Source organism: Aedes albopictus, chromosome 3 (assembly GCF_035046485.1).
Source record: "Aedes albopictus strain Foshan chromosome 3, AalbF5, whole genome shotgun sequence".
Taxonomy (NCBI): domain Eukaryota; kingdom Metazoa; phylum Arthropoda; class Insecta; order Diptera; family Culicidae; genus Aedes; species Aedes albopictus.
This window is the reverse complement of record NC_085138.1, coordinates 210,982,007-211,004,628: the sequence shown is the minus strand read 5'-3', so window position 1 is coordinate 211,004,628 and position 22,622 is coordinate 210,982,007. Positions and strand designations below refer to the sequence as shown.

Genomic DNA, 22,622 nt, shown 5'->3' with positions numbered 1-22,622 from the left:
TTCTTAGGCGGAGGTGTTGTTGGGAAACTTTTCTTAACTTGTTTCGACAGTGCTGCGTTTGATGGAGATGTTGGTGGTGATGGTGATGGAGTCAATGTACTAATTGATGCTTCTTCAGGAGATGTTGTATTCGGATGAAGTAGCCTATCTTGTACGTTCTCTGCTGACGCAACAGGTCTAGTTATATCCATAGGGCTATATATAACACCGTTAGATTGTCGATCCGTTTGGGACGATTTCTTTGCCGCTCTCGGCAAAGATCTGCTGATTCGAGGGGAACCACGGTAATGTGTTGAATGGCGATCCCACGAGTCCCAAAATAAATCGATAGGTTCCTTTGGTTCACCAGATTGTAGATGATCTCGGCAACGCCTGAGATTTTTCATGGCCTGTATTAGTCGTCGCAACTCTTCATCGCGAGCGTTGATGTTGTTAAGCAGTATTTCACGCAGTTCGATGTCATTTTTGTCGAGTAGACGTTCTAGCGAATTTACTTTTTGTATCACAGCGTTTAACGATGCGGAACTCAGTCCTGAAAAAGAAAGAAACAAAATATTGCAAATATTTAAAATTCATAAGGAATACATATTTTAAAGACATATACTGCCCCCACTCGCATAACAGTCCCATATTTGCTGGGATTCCTATTCATATGGGACAGTTATGCGACTGGGGGAAGTATAGTTTATAGATGAACCTAGGATTCTCGTAACCCAAATATGGATATCAGAACCTATAGTGTAAAAGGTTATCCATGATGTACGTCATGCTTAAAGGGGATAGATGGTTTGGGAAACTGTGATCAGTATGGCTATAGGCTTATTTGACGGAAGCTAACGAAACCTCCGCATCTGTTGGCAGGAATGAGAACCCTATGAAAAGAATGAGTCCACCAAAAAGTAGCATGGCACAGCATATTAAAGTGTACTTTTTTCACTTTTTCTAATCGAATTCCACACCGTAGAAAAATAAAATAGCCATGTCTAGATAGAAAACATTATTCTCTTTCAGATGCGCTTAGTTCTGATTAGTTACTTAAGAAAATATAAGATTAATTCCCTGCCCTTCGGTTCAGAAAGGGGTATGGGCGCGTTCTGCCAACTTGGTCGAGGCAGATTTCTTGTGAGAACAAATTGCATACACTGAAATAAATTTTGTTGTGGAAACTACCGATTCCATAGTAAAATTACTAACCGTACCTATGATTCTCAACCGACAGCAAAATCTGTTAAGGTAACAGAAATATGCTTGAAATTACAATGCATTGTAGTAAATTCAACTAAAAGCATAGTCGTCTCAACAACAAAACATTGTTAATTTTTCCTGGACATGCATTTTACAACACAGTGTGGTTAAAAATACAATGCTCATTTGTTAAATTAAGATTATTTTTAGTAATGTTAACTGCACTTCTAGTTAAGTTGACAGTGTTTTAGTAGAATTAACTGGAAATTGTTGTCGGTTGAGAATCATAGGTACGGTTAGTAATTTTACTATGGAATCGGTAGTTTCCACAACAAAATTTATTTCAGTGTACGGACATTCAAAAATGCCTGAACGAAAGATGTTACTTGTGAGGACCACTTGAAGATCGTATTGGACTATTAGATTCAAGCTGTGGTTTATCTATACACATTATCTGTGCTCTCTTGTTTATATTACCCTAACTTACCTAAACGCAACTCAGCGTGTATGTTTTACCCTTCTTACACCCATAAGAAGGGTATAAATATCGCTCGAAAAACCGACTTTCGATCCGCGGCCCGGAGGGCCAAGTCTCATATACCAATAAACTCAGCTCGACGAACTGAGCAAATGTCTATGTGTGTGTGTGTGTTTTTTTTTTTTCCTCCCAACCTCCCGAGCAGAGAAAACCGATTGGAAAAACTCTGCTACACCTTGTCGCCTCGATCCCCCTGGTACCACTGATGCGACTGCTTCAGGGTGTGTGTGTGTGTGTGTGTGTGTGTGTGTGTGTGTGTGTGTGTGTGTGTGTGTGTGTGTGTGTGTGTGTGTATGTGTGTGTGTGTGTGTGTGTGTGTGTGTGTGTGTTTTTTTTTTTTTTTTTTTTTTTTTTTTTTTTTCCTCCCAACCTCCCCAGCAGAGAAAACCGATTGGAAAAACTCTGCTACACCTAGATGCCTCAATCCCCCTGGTACCACTGATGCGACTGCTTCAGGGGGGGCAATGCGCTCATGCGCTTTTCTGTTATAGTGCTCATGCACTTTATGTCGCTTCTAAACTGTGCTCATCGTCTATGCACTTACTCTTTAAGCGATCCCAGCTTGCTGGTCGCTCCTCCACTTCCTCTGCAACTCCGTCAGCATTTTTGTGACTGCCCTGCTGATCGCATTCCACGTCTCTTCAGTGCGGCACATCTCGTCGACGACGTTGTCCACGCTTAATGCCGGCATCGATCTTCTTACTTCCTCGAATCTGGGGCAGATGAACACTACGTGCTCCGGTGTCTCCTCCACGTTCTCGCACTCCGGGCAAAAGGGCGAAGCGGCATGGCCAAACCGATGTAGGTACTGCCTGAAGCAGCCGTGACCAGACAAAAACTGGGTTAGGTGAAAGTTCACTTCTCCGTGCTTCCTGTTCACCCAAGTCGACACATCAGGGATGAGCCGATGGGTCCATCTCCCTTTCTCCGTGGAATCCCATTCCTGTTGCCACTTTGTCATTGAGGCCGTTCGCACCAACGTTCTCACTTGGCTGGTCCTCCTCCGCTCATAGCACTCGATGTCCTCCTCCAAGGTGATGCAGATCGGGATCATCCCTGCAATCACACAAACTGCCTCCGACGATATTGTTCTATACGCGCTCGTTACTCGCATGGCCATGAGCCGGAACGCGCTGTTTAGCTTCATCCGATTTCGCTTTGTTTTCAGCGCCGCACCCCAGGCTGGGACTCCGTACCGCAGTATCGAAGATGACACACTAGCTAGCAACCGCCTCTTGCTGCTTCTCGGACCACCGGTGTTTGGCATAATCCTCGACAGTGCGTTGATCGCCTTCGCCGCCTTTTCACAGGCATAGTCGACGTGGCTATTAAAGTTTAGCCGATCGTCAATCATCACACCCAGGTGCTTCAGCTCTCGCTTCGACGCTACTACGTGTTCTCCGACGGAGATTTCCACTCGCTGCACTGCCTTGCAGTTGCTCACCAAAAGTGCCTCCGTTTTGTGGTGGGCTATCTTTAGCTTGACTCCATCCATCCAGTTTTCGATGATGCCGATCGATTCTGCCGCCAACATCTCCACCTCTTCCAGCGTCTCGCCTATTACTGATAGGACAATATCGTCCGCGAAACCCACGAGCACGACGCCTGTGGGTAGCTGCAACGTAAGCACTCCGTTGTACATAGCGTTCCACAGCGTTGGCCCGAGGATGGAGCCCTGTGGAACTCCCGCCGTCACTTTCATCCTATGTGTGTGTGTGTGTGTGTGTGTGTGTGTGTGTGTGTGTGTGTGTGTGTGTGTGTGTGTGTGTGTGTGTGTGTGTGTGTGTGTGTGTGTGTGTGTGTGTGTGTGTGTGTGTGTGTGTGTGTTTTTTTTATTCTAGGAGTCCAAAAATCTTCTAAAGACGCTGTGTGGGATTCGAATGTGCGCCTACCCACTAAAAACACTCTCCTAGTTTACCTCCACCTTAAATTCCCCTCCGGTACCACCATGCAGTATTTCTTCGGAGGGGAGGCGTTATGTGCCTTGTGCACCATCACCAATTTGTTATCCTAGTCTTCTTCATGCTATGCGCACCGCTTCGTTAGTTGCTGTTAATATTCCAGTATCGCCACTAAGCGACATACATGCTATTTTTCAAATTTGTTATTCTAATCGTTCTTAGCCTTTCGGCTCCGGTTAGCTTGTTATTTGCTTAATGTGCCGCTATTGAGCGGTAAACTCTATGTTAGTACCACTTTCATCAAATTTGTTATTCTAAAGCCATGCTGAGTTCATCGGCTGCTACTAATTTGTTCCGAGAACGTTGCCCTCCCGGTGCCGCCCGAGTGCCAATCAGCACTCGAGGTTTCCGCGCACGACTCGGATAGTCCCCGACGGTGGATATATCCTACCCGACGAAGAGTTTCCCGACACTGAAACTTCTCCCGCAACCGACTTCCCGGGCAGATGCCAAGGTCGGTCCTGCGATTCCGGTTGGAGACGGCTTCCGGTTCACAGGCGCCCTGACGACCATGCTCCGGTGCTTCTTCCCGATCGCTCTACTCTGACAGTCCCCGGCGGTGGATCTGTATTACTCCGACAGAGAAGTCCCCGGCGAAAGACGTTCTCCCGTTACCGCCCGTGTGCCATTGAGCACAATGACTTCACGCGCACTACTCGGATACTCCCCGGCAGTGGATCTATCCTACTCCGACAGAGAGTTCCCCGACGTAGGAAGTTCTCCCGAATACCGACCGAGAGCCAGTAAGCTCCCCACCTTAATCGCTCACGACACCGGTAGTCCCCGACGGCGGATCTACCACACGCGGACGGAACTACTACGCTTATGCCGGATTGTCTCTACGATCATTCATTTGCTGCTCTCGCCATTTCCGCTGGAGAAACGACATTATCTTTACCACCGCAGCATTCACCGCGTTCCAGCAGGCTTCGTCACGGCACATTCTAGTCACAATGTTGTCGGCCCTTATACCAGCACCGCAGATTGCTGTCATCTCGCTGCGTTCCACAGTGAAACGTGGACACTCGAAGACAACGTGTTCCGGCGATTCCTCGACATCTCCGCACTCAGGGCAGAACGGCGACCCTGCGTGTCCGAACCGGTGCAGGTATTTCTTGAAGCAGCCATGACCTGACAAGAACTGCGTCAAATGGAAATTCACTTCTAATACATATTTTAAAGACATATACTGCCCCCACTCGCATAACAGTCCCATATTTGCTGGGATTCCTATTCATATGGGACAGTTATGCGACTGGGGGAAGTATAGTTTATAGATGAACCTAGGATTCTCGTAACCCAAATATGGATATCAGAACCTATAGTGTAAAAGGTTATCCATGATGTACGTCATGCTTAAAGGGGATAGATGGTTTGGGAAACTGTGATCAGTATGGCTATAGGCTTATTTGACGGAAGCTAACGAAACCTCCGCATCTGTTGGCAGGAATGAGAACCCTATGAAAAGAATGAGTCCACCAAAAAGTAGCATGGCACAGCATATTAAAGTGTACTTTTTTCACTTTTTCTAATCGAATTCCACACCGTAGAAAAATAAAATAGCCATGTCTAGATAGAAAACATTATTCTCTTTCAGATGCGCTTAGTTCTGATTAGTTACTTAAGAAAATATAAGATTAATTCCCTGCCCTTCGGTTCAGAAAGGGGTATGGGGGCGTTCTGCCAACTTGGTCGAGGCAGATTTCTTGTGAGAACAAGTTGCATACACTGAAATAAATTTTGTTGTGGAAACTACCGATTCCATAGTAAAATTACTAACCGTACCTATGATTCTCAACCGACAGCAAAATCTGTTAAGGTAACAGAAATATGCTTGAAATTACAATGCATTGTAGTAAATTCAACTAAAAGCATAGTCGTCTCAACAACAAAACATTGTTAATTTTTCCTGGACATGCATTTTACAACACAGTGTGGTTAAAAATACAATGCTCATTTGTTAAATTAAGATTATTTTTAGTAATGTTAACTGCACTTCTAGTTAAGTTGACAGTGTTTTAGTAGAATTAACTGGAAATTGTTGTCGGTTGAGAATCATAGGTACGGTTAGTAATTTTACTATGGAATCGGTAGTTTCCACAACAAAATTTATTTCAGTGTACGGACATTCAAAAATGCCTGAACGAAAGATGTTACTTGTGAGGATCACTTGAAGATCGTATTGGACTATTAGATTCAAGCTGTGGTTTATCTATACACATTATCTGTGCTCTCTTGTTTATATTACCCTAACTTACCTAAACGCAACTCAGCGTGTATGTTTTACCCTTCTTACACCCATAAGAAGGGTATAAATATCGCTCGAAAAACCGACTTTCGATCCGCGGCCCGGAGGGCCGAGTCTCATATACCAATAAACTCAGCTCGACGAACTGAGCAAATGTCTATGTGTGTGTGTGTGTTTTTTTTTTCCTCCCAACCTCCCGAGCAGAGAAAACCGATTGGAAAAACTCTGCTACACCTTGTCGCCTCGATCCCCCTGGTACCACTGATGCGACTGCTTCAGGGTGTGTGTGTGTGTGTGTGTGTGTGTGTGTGTGTGTGTGTGTGTGTGTGTGTGTGTGTGTGTGTGTGTGTGTGTGTGTGTGTTTTTTACCCTTCTTACACCCATAAGAAGGGTATAAATATCGCTCGAAAAACCGACTTTTGATCCGAGGCCCGGAGGGCCGAGTCTCATATACCAATGAACTCAGCTCGACGAACTGAGCAAATGTCTGTATGTGTGTGTGTGTATGTGTGTATGTGTGTATGTGTGTGTGTGTGTATGTGCGTTACAAAAAAAAGTCACGCACGTTTCTCAGCCGTCTGTCAACCGATTTGAGTTCTCTTGGAAGCAAATGAAAGCTACTATATCCTAGTAGAACGCTATTGAATTTTTTTTCGATTGGACGTTTGGTTACCGAGATATCTCTCGAAGAGTACTTATGAGTCATACTTCTAAACTTTTTAAGATTTTTCACCAAGTGTATCATAATAAATATTTCGGCCGTTTGTCAATCGATTTAAGTTCTCTTGGCTCCAAATGAAAGCTACAGCATCCTAGTAGATCACCCAGAAATTTAATTTCGATTGGACATTTGGTTACAGAGATATCTTTCGAAGAGTACTTAGGATTTATACAACTAAACTTTTTGAGATTTTTGACCAATTGTATAATAATAAATATCTTAGCCGTCTGTCAACCGATTTCGGTTACCCTGGCGCCAAATGAAAGCTACGACATTCTAGTAGAACCCTATACAATTTCATAAGGATTGGACATTTGATTACCGAGATATCTTTCAAAGAGTACTTGGGAGTAATACAGGTTAACTTTTTGAAAGATTTTGGACCAAGGGTACCATAATAAATATCTCAGCCATCTGTCAACCGATATGGGTTCTCTAAGCACCAAATGAAAGCTACAATATCCTTGTATAAGGCCCTGAAATTTTATTTCGATTGGACCTTTGATTACTGAGATATCTTACGAAGAATATTTCAATAAATTCTTTTTACCCTTCTTACACCCATAAGAAGGGTATAAATATCGCTCGAAAAACCGACTTTTGATCCGAGGCCCGGAGGGCCGAGTCTCATATACCAATGAACTCAGCTCGACGAACTGAGCAAATGTCTGTATGTGTGTGTGTGTGTATGTGTGTATGTGTGTGTGTGTATGTGCGTTACAAAAAAAAGTCACGCACGTTTCTCAGCCGTCTGTCAACCGATTTGAGTTCTCTTGGAAGCAAATGAAAGCTACTATATCCTAGTAGAACGCTATTGAATTTTTTTTCGATTGGACGTTTGGTTACCGAGATATCTCTCGAAGAGTACTTATGAGTCATACTTCTAAACTTTTTAAGATTTTTCACCAAGTGTATCATAATAAATATTTCGGCCGTTTGTCAATCGATTTAAGTTCTCTTGGCTCCAAATGAAAGCTACAGCATCCTAGTAGATCACCCAGAAATTTAATTTCGATTGGACATTTGGTTACAGAGATATCTTTCGAAGAGTACTTAGGATTTATACAACTAAACTTTTTGAGATTTTTGACCAATTGTATAATAATAAATATCTTAGCCGTCTGTCAACCGATTTCGGTTACCCTGGCGCCAAATGAAAGCTACGACATTCTAGTTGAACCCTATACAATTTCATTAGGATTGGACATTTGATTACCGAGATATCTTTCAAAGAGTACTTGGGAGTAATACAGGTTAACTTTTTGAAAGATTTTGGACCAAGGGTACCATAATAAATATCTCAGCCATCTGTCAACCGATATGGGTTCTCTAAGCACCAAATGAAAGCTACAATATCCTTGTATAAGGCCCTGAAATTTTATTTCGATTGGACCTTTGATTACTGAGATATCTTACGAAGAATATTTCAATAAATTCTTTTTACCCTTCTTACACCCATAAGAAGGGTATAAATATCGCTCGAAAAACCGACTTTTGATCCGAGGCCCGGAGGGCCGAGTCTCATATACCAATGAACTCAGCTCGACGAACTGAGCAAATGTCTGTATGTGTGTGTGTGTGTATGTGTGTATGTGTGTATGTGTGTGTGTGTGTATGTGCGTTACAAAAAAAAGTCACGCACGTTTCTCAGCCGTCTGTCAACCGATTTGAGTTCTCTTGGAAGCAAATGAAAGCTACTATATCCTAGTAGAACGCTATTGAATTTTTTTTCGATTGGACGTTTGGTTACCGAGATATCTCTCGAAGAGTACTTATGAGTCATACTTCTAAACTTTTTAAGATTTTTCACCAAGTGTATCATAATAAATATTTCGGCCGTTTGTCAATCGATTTAAGTTCTCTTAGCTCCAAATGAAAGCTACAGCATCCTAGTAGATCACCCAGAAATTTAATTTCGATTGGACATTTGGTTACAGAGATATCTTTCGAAGAGTACTTAGGATTTATACAACTAAACTTTTTGAGATTTTTGACCAATTGTATAATAATAAATATCTTAGCCGTCTGTCAACCGATTTCGGTTACCCTGGCGCCAAATGAAAGCTACGACATTCTAGTTGAACCCTATACAATTTCATTAGGATTGGACATTTGATTACCGAGATATCTTTCAAAGAGTACTTGGGAGTAATACAGGTTAACTTTTTGAAAGATTTTGGACCAAGGGTACCATAATAAATATCTCAGCCATCTGTCAACCGATATGGGTTCTCTAAGCACCAAATGAAAGCTACAATATCCTTGTATAAGGCCCTGAAATTTTATTTCGATTGGACCTTTGATTACTGAGATATCTTACGAAGAATATTTCAATAAATTCTTTTTACCCTTCTTACACCAATAAGAAGGGTATAAATACCGCTTGGAAAACCGACTTTCGATCCGAGGCCCGCAGGGCCGAGTCACATATACCAATCAACTCAGCTCGACAAATTGAGCAAATGTCTGTATGTGTGTGTGTGTGTATGTGTGTATGTGTGTGTGTGTGTATGTGCGTTACAAAAAAAAGTCACGCACGTTTCTCAGCCGTCTGTCAACCGATTTGAGTTCTCTTGGAAGCAAATGAAAGCTACTACATCCTAGTAGAACGCTATTGAATTTTTTTTCGATTGGACGTTTGGTTACCGAGATATCTCTCGAAGAGTACTTATGAGTCATACTTCTAAACTTTTTAAGATTTTTGACCAAGTGTATCATAATAAATATTTCGACCGTTTGTCAATCGATTTGGGTTCTCTTGGCACCAAATGAAAGCTACAGCATCCTAGTAGATCGCCCAGAAATTTTATTTCGATTGGACATTTGGTTACAGAGATATCTTTCGAAGAGTACTTCGAATTTATACAACTAAACCTTTTGAGATTTTTGACCAAAAGTATCATAATAAATATCTTAGCCGTCTGTCAACCGATTTCGGTTATCCTGGCACCAAATAAAAGCTACAACATTCTAGTAGAACCCTATACATTTTCATTAGGATTGGACATTTGGTTACCGAGATATCTTTCAAAGAGTACTTGGGAGTAATACAGGTTAACTTTTTGAGATTTTTGACCAAGGGTACCATAATAAATATCTCAGCCGTCTGTCAACCGATTTGGGTTCTCTAAGCACCAAATGAAAGCTACAATATGCTTGTATAAGGCCCTGAAATTTTATTTCGATTCGACATTTGATTACTGAGATATCTTACGTAGAGTATTTCAATAAATTATTTTTTTTTATTATATTCACTTGTTATCTTGCATTTGTTTTTGACCAGTCTATGGGAAATTATTTTTCAATAAATAATGCTGATCTCATACAAAGTGTATTCTAGCAGGTTATTGTTTTCAACAAAATTATAATTAACAAATTACAAATACACAGGAATTTTATGAAAACTAACAATATGTTAAATGAAAGCTTTAAATTTATATATTGTGGGAAAAATGCAAGAACTGTACAGCCAAAATAACTAGTTAATGCCAAAACTGATTAACTTAGTAGATGTATCATTTTTGTCCTTTCAACACCATAACCATGAATACCAAGTACTTCAGAGTTAATTTATTCGACTGATTAAGAGATATTAGACAAAGTGCATCTTGCTGATTTTTTTTATCCATTTGTTAATCGATTCAAGATTATTTGGCAGTTAACAAAAGATACAATATTCCAGAATATGAAAGCTATTTTTTTAACATTCCATATAAGATTCTTGGAGGTATCTGGCATTACTGGTAAGTCCATGGTCTATGCTATTTTGGGAACCATTTCACTAGATGTCAAATCCACAATATTTTCTAGAACTTTTGGCCAATCGCACAAAATAAATTTGCTTAATACGCATAATACAACAATATTTTTAATAAGTGTAAGAAGGGTTCTGTTCACCATAGGTGGATTAAATCGGGTTTTTATTAATCTATTCACTTACTTGTTATCTTGGATTAGTTTTTGACCAGTCTAAGGGAAATTATTTTTCAATAAGTAATGCTGACAAAGTGTATTGTTGTTTTCAATAAAACTATAAATAACAAATTACAAATACACAGGAATTTTATGAAAACTAACAATATGTTAAATGAAAGCTTTGAATTTATATATTATGGGAAAAATGCAAGAACCGGACAGCGAAAATAAATAGCTAATGCCAAAACTGATTAACTTAGTAGATATATCATTTTTGTCCTTTTTGCACCATAACCATGAATACCAAGTACTTCGGAGCTAATTTGATCGACTAATTAAGAGATATTAGACAAAGTATATCTCGCTGATTTTCTTATCCATTTGTTAATCGATTCAAGATCTTTTGGCAGTTAACAAAAGATACCGTGAGGTCGCCATTCACCGCTCATTTAACGGCATTTTCGTAAAGTATATGACGTTAAAATTCGACGTTTGCGAATATTGCACTTTAATTTACGTTAACAACTCAACAATTATGTTGTTATTATAGAAAAAATATAAAACGATTGTTAAATATGTTTACAACCGAAAAAATAAAAAATTCAAATGTGTTATCTCTTGGCTCCTATTACCCCTCATGCATCCATTCACCGCTCATAATGGATCCATTCACCGCTCACTGGATTATTTTTTCATGGAATCACAGAAACTATTCATTTATAAAAACAAAAAAACTTTTATTTACCAAAGTATTGATGATTCATGACATTCAGTTCATCCTGTTTTGTCAAAATGGAATTTTTAACGGGTTTTACCTGTTGGATATTTCTTCTGCTGTTTGCCCTGAACAGTTCCCATGTTTTCCTGCAGCGCAGTGTAAGAAATATTTTTTGAGAACGTGATTTCAGGTACACCCATATAAAAGCTTGGTGAAATGATAGTTTTTTGATTCACTTCTGCTACGATACTTTACTAACATTTGATCATTTGACTCAAAGTGAGCGGTGAATGGCGACCTCACGGTACAATATTCCAGAATATGTAAGCATTTTTTTAAAAAAATCACACAAGATTCTAGAAGGTGTCTGGCATTTCTGGTAGTTTAGTCCATGGTCCATGATGCTATTTTGGAAACCAATTCAATAGATGCCAAATCCGCAATATTTTCTAGAACTTTTGGTCCATCACACAAAATAAATATGTTAAATACAAATAATACAACAATAGTTTCAACAAGTGTAAGAAGGGTTCTGTTCACCATAGGTGGATTAATTCGGGTTTTTATTAATCTATTCACTTACTTGTTATCTTGGATTAGTTTTTGACCAGTCTAAGGGAAATTATTTTTCAATAAGTAATGCTGACAAAGTGTATTGTTGTTTTCAATAAAACTATAAATAACAAATTACAAATACACAGGAATTTTATGAAAACTAACAATATGTTAAATGAAAGCTTTGAATTTATATATTATGGGAAAAATGCAAGAACCGGACAGCGAAAATAAATAGCTAATGCCAAAACTGATTAACTTAGTAGATATATCATTTTTGTCCTTTTTGCACCATAACCATGAATACCAAGTACTTCGGAGCTAATTTGATCGACTAATTAAGAGATATTAGACAAAGTATATCTCGCTGATTTTCTTATCCATTTGTTAATCGATTCAAGATCTTTTGGCAGTTAACAAAAGATACCGTGAGGTCGCCATTCACCGCTCATTTAACGGCATTTTCGTAAAGTATATGACGTTAAAATTCGACGTTTGCGAATATTGCACTTTAATTTACGTTAACAACTCAACAATTATGTTGTTATTATAGAAAAAATATAAAACGATTGTTAAATATGTTTACAACCGAAAAAATAAAAAATTCAAATGTGTTATCTCTTGGCTCCTATTACCCCTCATGCATCCATTCACCGCTCATAATGGATCCATTCACCGCTCACTGGATTATTTTTTCATGGAATCACAGAAACTATTCATTTATAAAAACAAAAAAACTTTTATTTACCAAAGTATTGATGATTCATGACATTCAGTTCATCCTGTTTTGTCAAAATGGAATTTTTAACGGGTTTTACCTGTTGGATATTTCTTCTGCTGTTTGCCCTGAACAGTTCCCATGTTTTCCTGCAGCGCAGTGTAAGAAATATTTTTTGAGAACGTGATTTCAGGTACACCCATATAAAAGCTTGGTGAAATGATAGTTTTTTGATTCACTTCTGCTACGATACTTTACTAACATTTGATCATTTGACTCAAAGTGAGCGGTGAATGGCGACCTCACGGTACAATATTCCAGAATATGTAAGCATTTTTTTAAAAAAATCACACAAGATTCTAGAAGGTGTCTGGCATTTCTGGTAGTTTAGTCCATGGTCCATGATGCTATTTTGGAAACCAATTCAATAGATGCCAAATCCGCAATATTTTCTAGAACTTTTGGTCCATCACACAAAATAAATATGTTAAATACAAATAATACAACAATAGTTTCAACAAGTGTAAGAAGGGTTCTGTTCACCATAGGTGGATTAATTCGGGTTTTTATTAATCTATTCACTTACTTGTTATCTTGGATTAGTTTTTGACCAGTCTAAGGGAAATTATTTTTCAATAAGTAATGCTGACAAAGTGTATTGTTGTTTTCAATAAAACTATAAATAACAAATTACAAATACACAGGAATTTTATGAAAACTAACAATATGTTAAATGAAAGCTTTGAATTTATATATTATGGGAAAAATGCAAGAACCGGACAGCGAAAATAAATAGCTAATGCCAAAACTGATTAACTTAGTAGATATATCATTTTTGTCCTTTTTGCACCATAACCATGAATACCAAGTACTTCGGAGCTAATTTGATCGACTAATTAAGAGATATTAGACAAAGTATATCTCGCTGATTTTCTTATCCATTTGTTAATCGATTCAAGATCTTTTGGCAGTTAACAAAAGATACCGTGAGGTCGCCATTCACCGCTCATTTAACGGCATTTTCGTAAAGTATATGACGTTAAAATTCGACGTTTGCGAATATTGCACTTTAATTTACGTTAACAACTCAACAATTATGTTGTTATTATAGAAAAAATATAAAACGATTGTTAAATATGTTTACAACCGAAAAAATAAAAAATTCAAATGTGTTATCTCTTGGCTCCTATTACCCCTCATGCATCCATTCACCGCTCATAATGGATCCATTCACCGCTCACTGGATTATTTTTTCATGGAATCACAGAAACTATTCATTTATAAAAACAAAAAAACTTTTATTTACCAAAGTATTGATGATTCATGACATTCAGTTCATCCTGTTTTGTCAAAATGGAATTTTTAACGGGTTTTACCTGTTGGATATTTCTTCTGCTGTTTGCCCTGAACAGTTCCCATGTTTTCCTGCAGCGCAGTGTAAGAAATATTTTTTGAGAACGTGATTTCAGGTACACCCATATAAAAGCTTGGTGAAATGATAGTTTTTTGATTCACTTCTGCTACGATACTTTACTAACATTTGATCATTTGACTCAAAGTGAGCGGTGAATGGCGACCTCACGGTACAATATTCCAGAATATGTAAGCATTTTTTTAAAAAAATCACACAAGATTCTAGAAGGTGTCTGGCATTTCTGGTAGTTTAGTCCATGGTCCATGATGCTATTTTGGAAACCAATTCAATAGATGCCAAATCCGCAATATTTTCTAGAACTTTTGGTCCATCACACAAAATAAATATGTTAAATACAAATAATACAACAATAGTTTCAACAAGTGTAAGAAGGGTTCTGTTCACCATAGGTGGATTAATTCGGGTTTTTTTTTTTATTCTAGGAGTCCAAAAATCTTCTAAAGACGCTGTGTGGGATTCGAATGTGCGCCTACCCACTAAAAACACTCTCCTAGTTTACCTCCACCTTAAATTCCCCTCCGGTACCACCATGCAGTATTTCTTCGGAGGGGAGGCGTTATGTGCCTTGTGCACCATCACCAATTTGTTATCCTAGTTTTCTTCATGCTATGCGCACCGCTTCGTTAGTTGCTGTTAATATTCCAGTATCGCCACTAAGCGACATACATGCTATTTTTCAAATTTGTTATTCTAATCGTTCTTAGCCTTTCGGCTCCGGTTAGCTTGTTATTTGCTTAATGTGCCGCCATTGAGCGGTAAACTCTATGTTAGTACCACTTTCATCAAATTTGTTATTCTAAAGCCATGCTGAGTTCATCGGCTGCTACTAATTTGCTCCGAGAACGTTGCCCTCCCGGTGCCGCCCGAGTGCCAATCAGCACTCGAGGTTTCCGCGCACGACTCGGATAGTCCCCGACGGTGGATATATCCTACCCGACGAAGAGTTTCCCGACACTGAAACTTCTCCCGCAACCGACTTCCCGGGCAGATGCCAAGGTCAGTCCTGCGATTCCGGTTGGAGACGGCTTCCGGTTCACAGGCGCCCTGACGACCATGCTCCGGTGCTTCTTCCCGATCGCTCTACTCTGACAGTCCCCGGCGGTGGATCTGTATTACTCCGACAGAGAAGTCCCCGGCGAAAGACGTTCTCCCGTTACCGCCCGTGTGCCATTGAGCACAATGACTTCACGCGCACTACTCGGATACTCCCCGGCAGTGGATCTATCCTACTCCGACAGAGAGTTCCCCGACGTAGGAAGTTCTCCCGAATACCGACCGAGAGCCAGTAAGCTCCCCACCTTAATCGCTCACGACACCGGTAGTCCCTGACGGCGGATCTACCACACGCGGACGGAACTACTACGCTTATGCCGGATTGTCTCTACGATCATTCATTTGCTGCTCTCGCCATTTCCGCTGGAGAAACGACATTATCTTTACCACCGCAGCATTCACCGCGTTCCAGCAGGCTTCGTCACGGCACATTCTAGTCACAATGTTGTCGGCCCTTATACCAGCACCGCAGATTGCTGTCATCTCGCTGCGTTCCACAGTGAAACGTGGACACTCGAAGACAACGTGTTCCGGCGATTCCTCGACATCTCCGCACTCAGGGCAGAACGGCGACCCTGCGTGTCCGAACCGGTGCAGGTATTTCTTGAAGCAGCCATGACCTGACAAGAACTGCGTCAAATGGAAATTCACTTCCCCATGATCTCTGTTTACCCATTCTACCAAATTTGGAATAAGGCGGTGGGTCCACCTTCCCTTCGCTGTGGTATTCCACTCGTGTTGCCACTTCGCTATCGTGGCGACCCGCGCTGCCTTCCGAGCTCCTCTTGTGCCCCTGGCCTCGTAGCACTCTTTGTCCTCTTCTAGAACGAAGACGATGGGAGCCATCCCGGCAATCACGCACACCGCATCCGATGATATCGTGCGATAGGCGCTTGCCACTCGCATGGCCATCAGTCTGTACGTGCTGCAGAGCTGAGCGCGATTTCTCTTCGTTTTCGTTGCGGTCGCCCAAGCTGGACCAGCGTACCTTAGAATCGATGTAGACACGCTAGCTAGTAACCGCCTCTTGTTTCTGCTGATTGCTGAGTTATTCGGCATGATCCTCGCCAATGCCGTGATGTGTGTGTGTGTGTGTGTGTGTGTGTGTGTGTGTGTGTGTGTGTGTTTTTTTTTTTTAATTCTAGGAGTCCAAAAATCTTCTAAAGACGCTGTGTGGGATTCGAATGTGCGCCTACCCACTAAAAACACTCTCCTAGTTCACCTCCACCTTAAATTCCCCTCCGGTACCACCATGCAGTATTTCTTCGGAGGGGAGGCGTTATGTGCCTTGTGCACCATCACCAATTCGTGATCCTAGTTTTCTTCATGCTATGCGAACCGCTTCATTAGTATGCTGTTAATATTACAGTATCGCCACTAAGCGACATACATGCTATTTTTGAAATTTGTTATTCTATTCGTTCTTAGCCTTTCGGCTCCTGTTAGCTTGTTATTGCTTAACGTACCGCCATTGAGCGGCAAACTCTATGTTAGTACCACAAATTTGTTATTCTAAAGCTACGCTGAGTTCATCGGCTCCTACTGATGTGCCCCGAAGAACGATGCCCTCCCGGTGCCGCCCGAGTGCCAATCAGCACTCGAGGTTTCCGCGCACGACTCGGATAGTCCCCGACGGTGGATATATCCTACCCGACGAAGAGTTTCCCGACACTGAAACTTCTCCCGCAACCGACTTCCCGGGCAGATGCCAAGGTCAGTCCTGCGATTCCGGTTGGAGACGGCTTCCGGTTCACAGGCGCCCTGACGACCATGCTCCGGTGCTTCTTCCCGATCGCTCTACTCTGACAGTCCCCGGCGGTGGATCTGTATTACTCCGACAGAGAAGTCCCCGACGAAAGACGTTCTCACGTTACCGCCCGTGTGCCATTGAGCACAATGACTTCACGCGCACTACTCGGATACTCCCCGGCAGTGGATCTATCCTACTCCGACAGAGAGTTCCCCGACGTAGGAAGTTCTCCCGAATACCCGGATTGTCTCTTCGATCATTCATTTGCTGCTTTCGCCATTTCCGCTGGAGAAACGACATTATCTTTACCACCGCAGCATTCACCGCGTTCCAGCAGGCTTCGTCGCGGCACATTCTAGTCACAATGTTGTCGGCCCTTATACCAGCACCGCAGATTGCTGTCATCTCGCTGCACTCCACAGTGAAACGTGGACACTCGAAAACAACGTGTTCCGGCGATTCCTCGACATCTCCGCACTCAGGGCAGAACGGCGACCCTGCGTGTCCGAACCGGTGCAGGTATTTCTTGAAGCAGCCATGACCTGACAAGAACTGCGTCAAATGGAAATTCACTTCCCCATGATCTCTGTTTACCCATTCTACCAAATTTGGAATAAGGCGGTGGGTCCACCTTCCCTTCGCTGTGGTATTCCACTCGTGTTGCCACTTCGCCATCGTGACGACTCGCGCTGCCTTCCGAGCTCCTCTAGCGCCCCTGGCCTCGTAGCACTCTTTGTCCTCTTCCAGAACGAAGACGATAGGGACCATTCCGGCGATCACGCACACCGCATCCGATGATATCGTGCGATAGGCGCTCGCCACTCTCATGGCCATCAGTCTGTGCGTGCTGCAGAGCTAAACGCGATTCCTCCTAGTTTTTGTTGCGGTCGCCCAAGCCGGACCAGCGTACCTTAGGATCGATGTGGACACGCTAGCTAGTAACCGCCTCTTACTACTGCTGATTGCCGAGTTGTTCGGCATGATCCTCGACAATGCTGTGATCGCCTTTGCTGCTTTTCCGCAGGCATAATCGACGTGGCTATTGAAATTTAACCGGTCGTCGATCAGAACGCCGAGATGCTTCAATTCCCGCTTGGAGTCTATGGCATGTTCCCCGACTATGATTGCAGCCTTCTGCACCACCTTGCAGTTGCTGATCAGCACCAGCTCCGTTTTCTGGTGGGCTATGGATAGTTTCTTCCTTTGCATTCAGTTCTCAACAGCATCTACCGCCTCCGTAGCAAGTATCTCCACTGCTTATAGGGACTCGCCAACTACCACCAACGTGATATCGTCCGCGAATCCGACGATTTTGACGCCTGTCGGTAGCTGCAGTGTCAGCACCCCGTTGTACATTGTGTTCCACAACGTCGGACCTAGGATAGACCCCTGTGGGACGCCTGCACTTATCGTGACGTTCTTTTGCCCTGCACTACTATGGTAGCACAGAGTCCGGTTTTCGAAGTAGCTACTGAGAATCCTGCAGAGGTAGTCCGGAACCTTCATCTCGTGCAGCGCTGTAGCGATGGCTTCCCAGCTTGCGCTGTTAAATGCATTCTGCACATCGATCGTGACGACGGCACAGAAGCGGTTACCCCGTCGTTTTTTCGTCCTTGCTTTGTCGGCTGTAGCAACAACCGCCTGGATAGCATCTATCGTTGACTTCCCTCTTCGGAATCCGAATTGCATCCCCGACAGACCATGCTCTCCTTCCGTGAAAGTTGTCAGCCTATTGAGGATGACTCTTTCTAGCAGCTTGCCGAGCGTATCCAGCAAGCATATCGGCCGAAATGAACCTGGTTCACCGGGGGGCTTGCCTGGTTTCGGCAGCAGTACCAGTTTTTGCCTTTTCCACTGAGACGGGAAACAACCCTCATCTAGGCAGATCTGCAGAGATGTCCGGAACATATCTGGGTTGGCCTCGACAGCTGTTCTCAACGCTATGTTGGGGATACCATCCGGGCCGGGCGCTTTCTTCGCTTTCATTTTCTTGGCCGCTGCTATCAGCTCGTCGTTGGTGATACTCACTCTCTCCTCGCCTGTATGGCCGTATGGAGTCGGTGGCCATATCGTAGGCTCGTGTTGAGGGAACAACCCTTCGACGATAACTTGCAGCTTCTCTGGGCATGTCTCAGCGGGTACCGCTGGGCCTCTGATTTTGGCCATCGCCGCTCTGTATGCATCTCCCCATGGGTTTGCATCAGCATCCCGGCACAACTCCTTAAAGCTTGTTTTTTTGCTCCGCTTGATCTCCTCCTTCAGAGCAGCTTTTGCGGCTCGCAGCACTACTCTACGTTCTTCTCTCTCACCGTCGGTTCTAGCTCTTTGCATTCGTCTCCTGGCTTTGAGGCAGGCTTTCCGGAGGTCCCGAAGCGCTTCATTCCACCAGTATGCCGGACGACGTCTATGGTTCGGCTCGAACTTTCTAGGCATGGTTGTGTCGCACGCACGCACCAGCGCTGCCGTTAGCTCCTCCGGCCTTAGATTCGACCCCGGATCTTCTCTTCTGAGAGCTTCGACGAACAGCTCCTGGTGGTCGCTGTGAGTGTATCCGTCGCAAACTCTCCAGTTCATGTTTCGCGCCAGCACGGGACTACAGAAGGTGATGTCGATTATTGATTCTCGACCATCCCTTCGGTAGGTGCTGGTGCTTCCTACGTTGGCCAAGTCCACGTCAAGCTTTGCTAGCGCTTCTAGCAGAACACGCCCTCTTGGGTTGGTGAGGCGGCTGCCCCACTCAATCGCCCAGGCATTAAAGTCACCGGCGATTACGACCGGTCTCCGGTCGGCTAGCTTGTCGGTTATCTCGTCTAGCATCTGGTTGAACCGTTCTGTAGTCCACCGAGGAGGTGCGTAGCAGCTACAAACAAAAACTCCGTTAATTTTGGCGATCACGAAGCCTTCGTTTGCCTGGTACACTACTTCCTGGATGGGATACTTCCCCATCGTCCATATAGCAGCTGTCTTCGCCTTATCTGCGATCCAGTTACCGTCTCCAGCTGGTATACGATACGGCTCAGAAAGGATAGCCACATCGCACTTCGACTCCGATACGGATTGCCACAGCAACTGTTGTGCTGTGTCGCAATGGTTGAGGTTTAGTTGAGTTACCTCCACTGCGGTTTAGTACCTCTCGCCTGCTTAAAGGCCGGACATCTAGGGCCTCCCGTCGCGTGTCTGTTGCGACTTTTGTCGACACAAAACAGGCATCTTTGCTCGTTGTTGCAGTCTTGCGCCTTGTGACCTTCCTGACCGCACCACCTGCACAGCTTACTCCTGTCGATTCCTTTGCAGTTCCGCGCCAGGTGGCCGTATTCCAAACACCTGTAGCACCCTTCCGGTCGCTGGGAGAACCTCAGTGGGCAAACTGAACAACCGACTTTGATTTTGCCGATTGTCATCGCTTTGTTGGCTGCGTCTACTGGAAGCTTTATCGACGCTGCCTGCGTTCCAAACGGTCCTCTTCTCAAGCGTACCGTCATTTCCACGCCTTCCAGGTTACATTGATCCCTCATGGCGAGTCTCACTTCCTCCTCGGTGGTGATCTGGTCCAAATCCTTGCATTGGAGCGTCGCTTCGGGACACATGGCTTTCACGTGCACTTTTTCGCTCATTACTCTCTCTGTAAGCTCTTTATACGCTGAGCTTCTGTTTTTCGAGTCTCTTTTCAACTCGAAGATCATGTCTCCTGCCTGGGTTCGTCTGATCTTCTGGACGTCATCACCAAACTCCTTGAGTTGCGGATCCGTTCTCATGGCCCGCAAGACGTCGGCGTACGTGTCTTCGCTGGTTTTTACGATGACCGCTTCACCTTTCTTCCTCCTCCTGATAGGTTTTTGCGTTTTAGCGCTATCCTTTTTGTTTCTGTCCTTCCTGTTCCGGACCTCGCGCCAGGGGGAATCACCTTTTCCGCCGCTAATCACTTCGTTCGTCGGTCTTGCATCCGCATTCTTTTGTTTTTTGGGTGCTGCGAGCCTTTCATCTCCAGGTGATGATCTGGTTCTCTTTGGGGTGAATGCTGGTGTGCTATCCATCCCCAATGGCTTTCCTTTCGTCTTGGTACCTCTACCGGGGGCTGTTCCGGTTTTCGCCTGTTGTAGTACCGCTGCTGCCAGGGCGTTCTTAGTCGCCGCCAACTCGGCTTCCGCTCTCTGCATCAGCCTTCTCCAGTCTTTGATGGCTGACCCAAGGCTACCTTGGATCCTTGCAACGAGGTCCTTGATATCCTTGTGCACGTTGTGCCTTTTGTCAACGAACTCACGGAGTTCGTCCGCTACAGTTTTCGCAGCTTCTACCTTTGATTGTTTTGGAAGCACATTCCATGCGCTTCGCAGCTGCCGTTGCTGCAGCTTCTCGTTCTGTTCTTGTTCGCGCTGCTGTTGGTCACACAGCTCCTGCACTCGCTTCTGCTGCTCGTGCAGCTCTTGTTCCCGCTCCTGTTGCTCCAGCTGCTGTTGTTGCATCTGCTGGTTCTGTTCTGTCGGCGACCTCGCCAGACCGCTTCTTGCGAACGGATTCTCCGCACCTTTGCCGTTTATGTTGTTGTTGTCGTTATCTTTATCCATGCTTTTCGGGTCCCCCCTCCGAGCCGCTATCTCCACTCGTCGTAAGTAGTCGTCTATTGATCTCATGGTTGTCTATGTAACAGGGAGGCCAGGATAAGGTTGTCACGGTCCTTCATGGGGTACCGTGATCAGAGCCGATCGACGCTAGTCAGGAATCTTCAACTGAGCCTACTTTCCACCAGCTAAGGTGGCGAGTTTTGAACGTACTAGGAGGCCTGCCACGGTTTTAACGGGACGGGGGCAAACGTACCATTGGCCCAAATGCCGTTTCAGAACGGTGTCACCCATTCTTAGTAAGGAAGTGGAATAATACGCAAACCAGCTCCATAGCGTCGTGTTGATTAAATCCTTGGGAAATCCTAGTCTTTGTAGCCAGTATACCGTAATTAGGACCTAACTGGTATCGGTCCTAATGTGCTCAGCGGCACGCCTTCTTTTGAGCCACCTATGGAGTTAGGCGCTCGGTCACTTTTCCACCTCCTAGAGGGTGTAGGGGGCAGAGAAAGTGCCAACTGGTGGTTTTTCATTGGCGCTAGGGAACAAGCCCCTAGCTCCCACCTGTTGTGTGTGTGTGTGTGTGTGTGTGTGTGTGTGTGTGTGTGTGTGTGTGTGTGTGTGTGTGTGTGTGTGTATTTTTTTTTTTCCTCCCAACCTCCCGAGCAGAGAAAACCGATTGGAAAAACTCTGCTACACCTTGTCGCCTCGATCCCCCTGGTACCACTGATGCGACTGCTTCAGGGGGGGCAATGCGCTCATGCGCTCTTCTTCTTCTGTGCTCATGCACATTTTGTCGCTTCTAAATTTGTTATTCTAATCTTTTTAGTGTTCGTACCTAACCTATCGCCATTCAGCGACACAGTTGGTACAAACATACACCAAATTTGTTATTCTAATGCCGTCCGTGTGCCATTCAGCACTCCGGCTTTTCGCGCACGACTCGGATAGTCCCCGACGGTGGATCTACCCTATCCGACGAAGAGTTCCCCGACACTGAAACTTCTTCCGTTACCGATACTTCCCAGGCTGGTGCCAAGGTCGGTTCTGAGATTCCGGTTGGAGACAGGCTTCCGGTTCACAGGCGCCCTGACGACCAAGCACCGGTGCTTTTTCGCGGTCTACTCGGTCTAGTCCCCGGCGGTGGACGGACCTAGCCTACTCCGACAGAGAAAGACCCCGACGGTGGAAGTTCTCTCGACACCGATGTTTTCAACCCGACCAGTAAGGTGCCGAAGTCGGCCCGGCGATTCCGGTTGGTGGTAG

The 22,622-nt window shown here is 43.9% G+C and overlaps 1 protein-coding gene across 1 annotated transcript; it reads right to left on the bottom strand.

Moving 5' to 3' along the window:
- Positions 1–526: 526 nt before the first annotated feature.
- Positions 527–21,362, bottom strand: LOC134283965 (myotubularin-related protein DDB_G0290005-like). The gene is made up of 2 exons (XM_062857747.1): positions 20,178–21,362; positions 527–532 (listed from the first exon to the last, which is right to left on the bottom strand). Exons 1-2 carry the CDS (start codon positions 21,360–21,362, stop codon positions 527–529), a joined length of 1,191 nt encoding a protein of 396 aa, XP_062713731.1.
- Between the last annotated feature and the right edge of the window lie 1,260 nt (positions 21,363–22,622).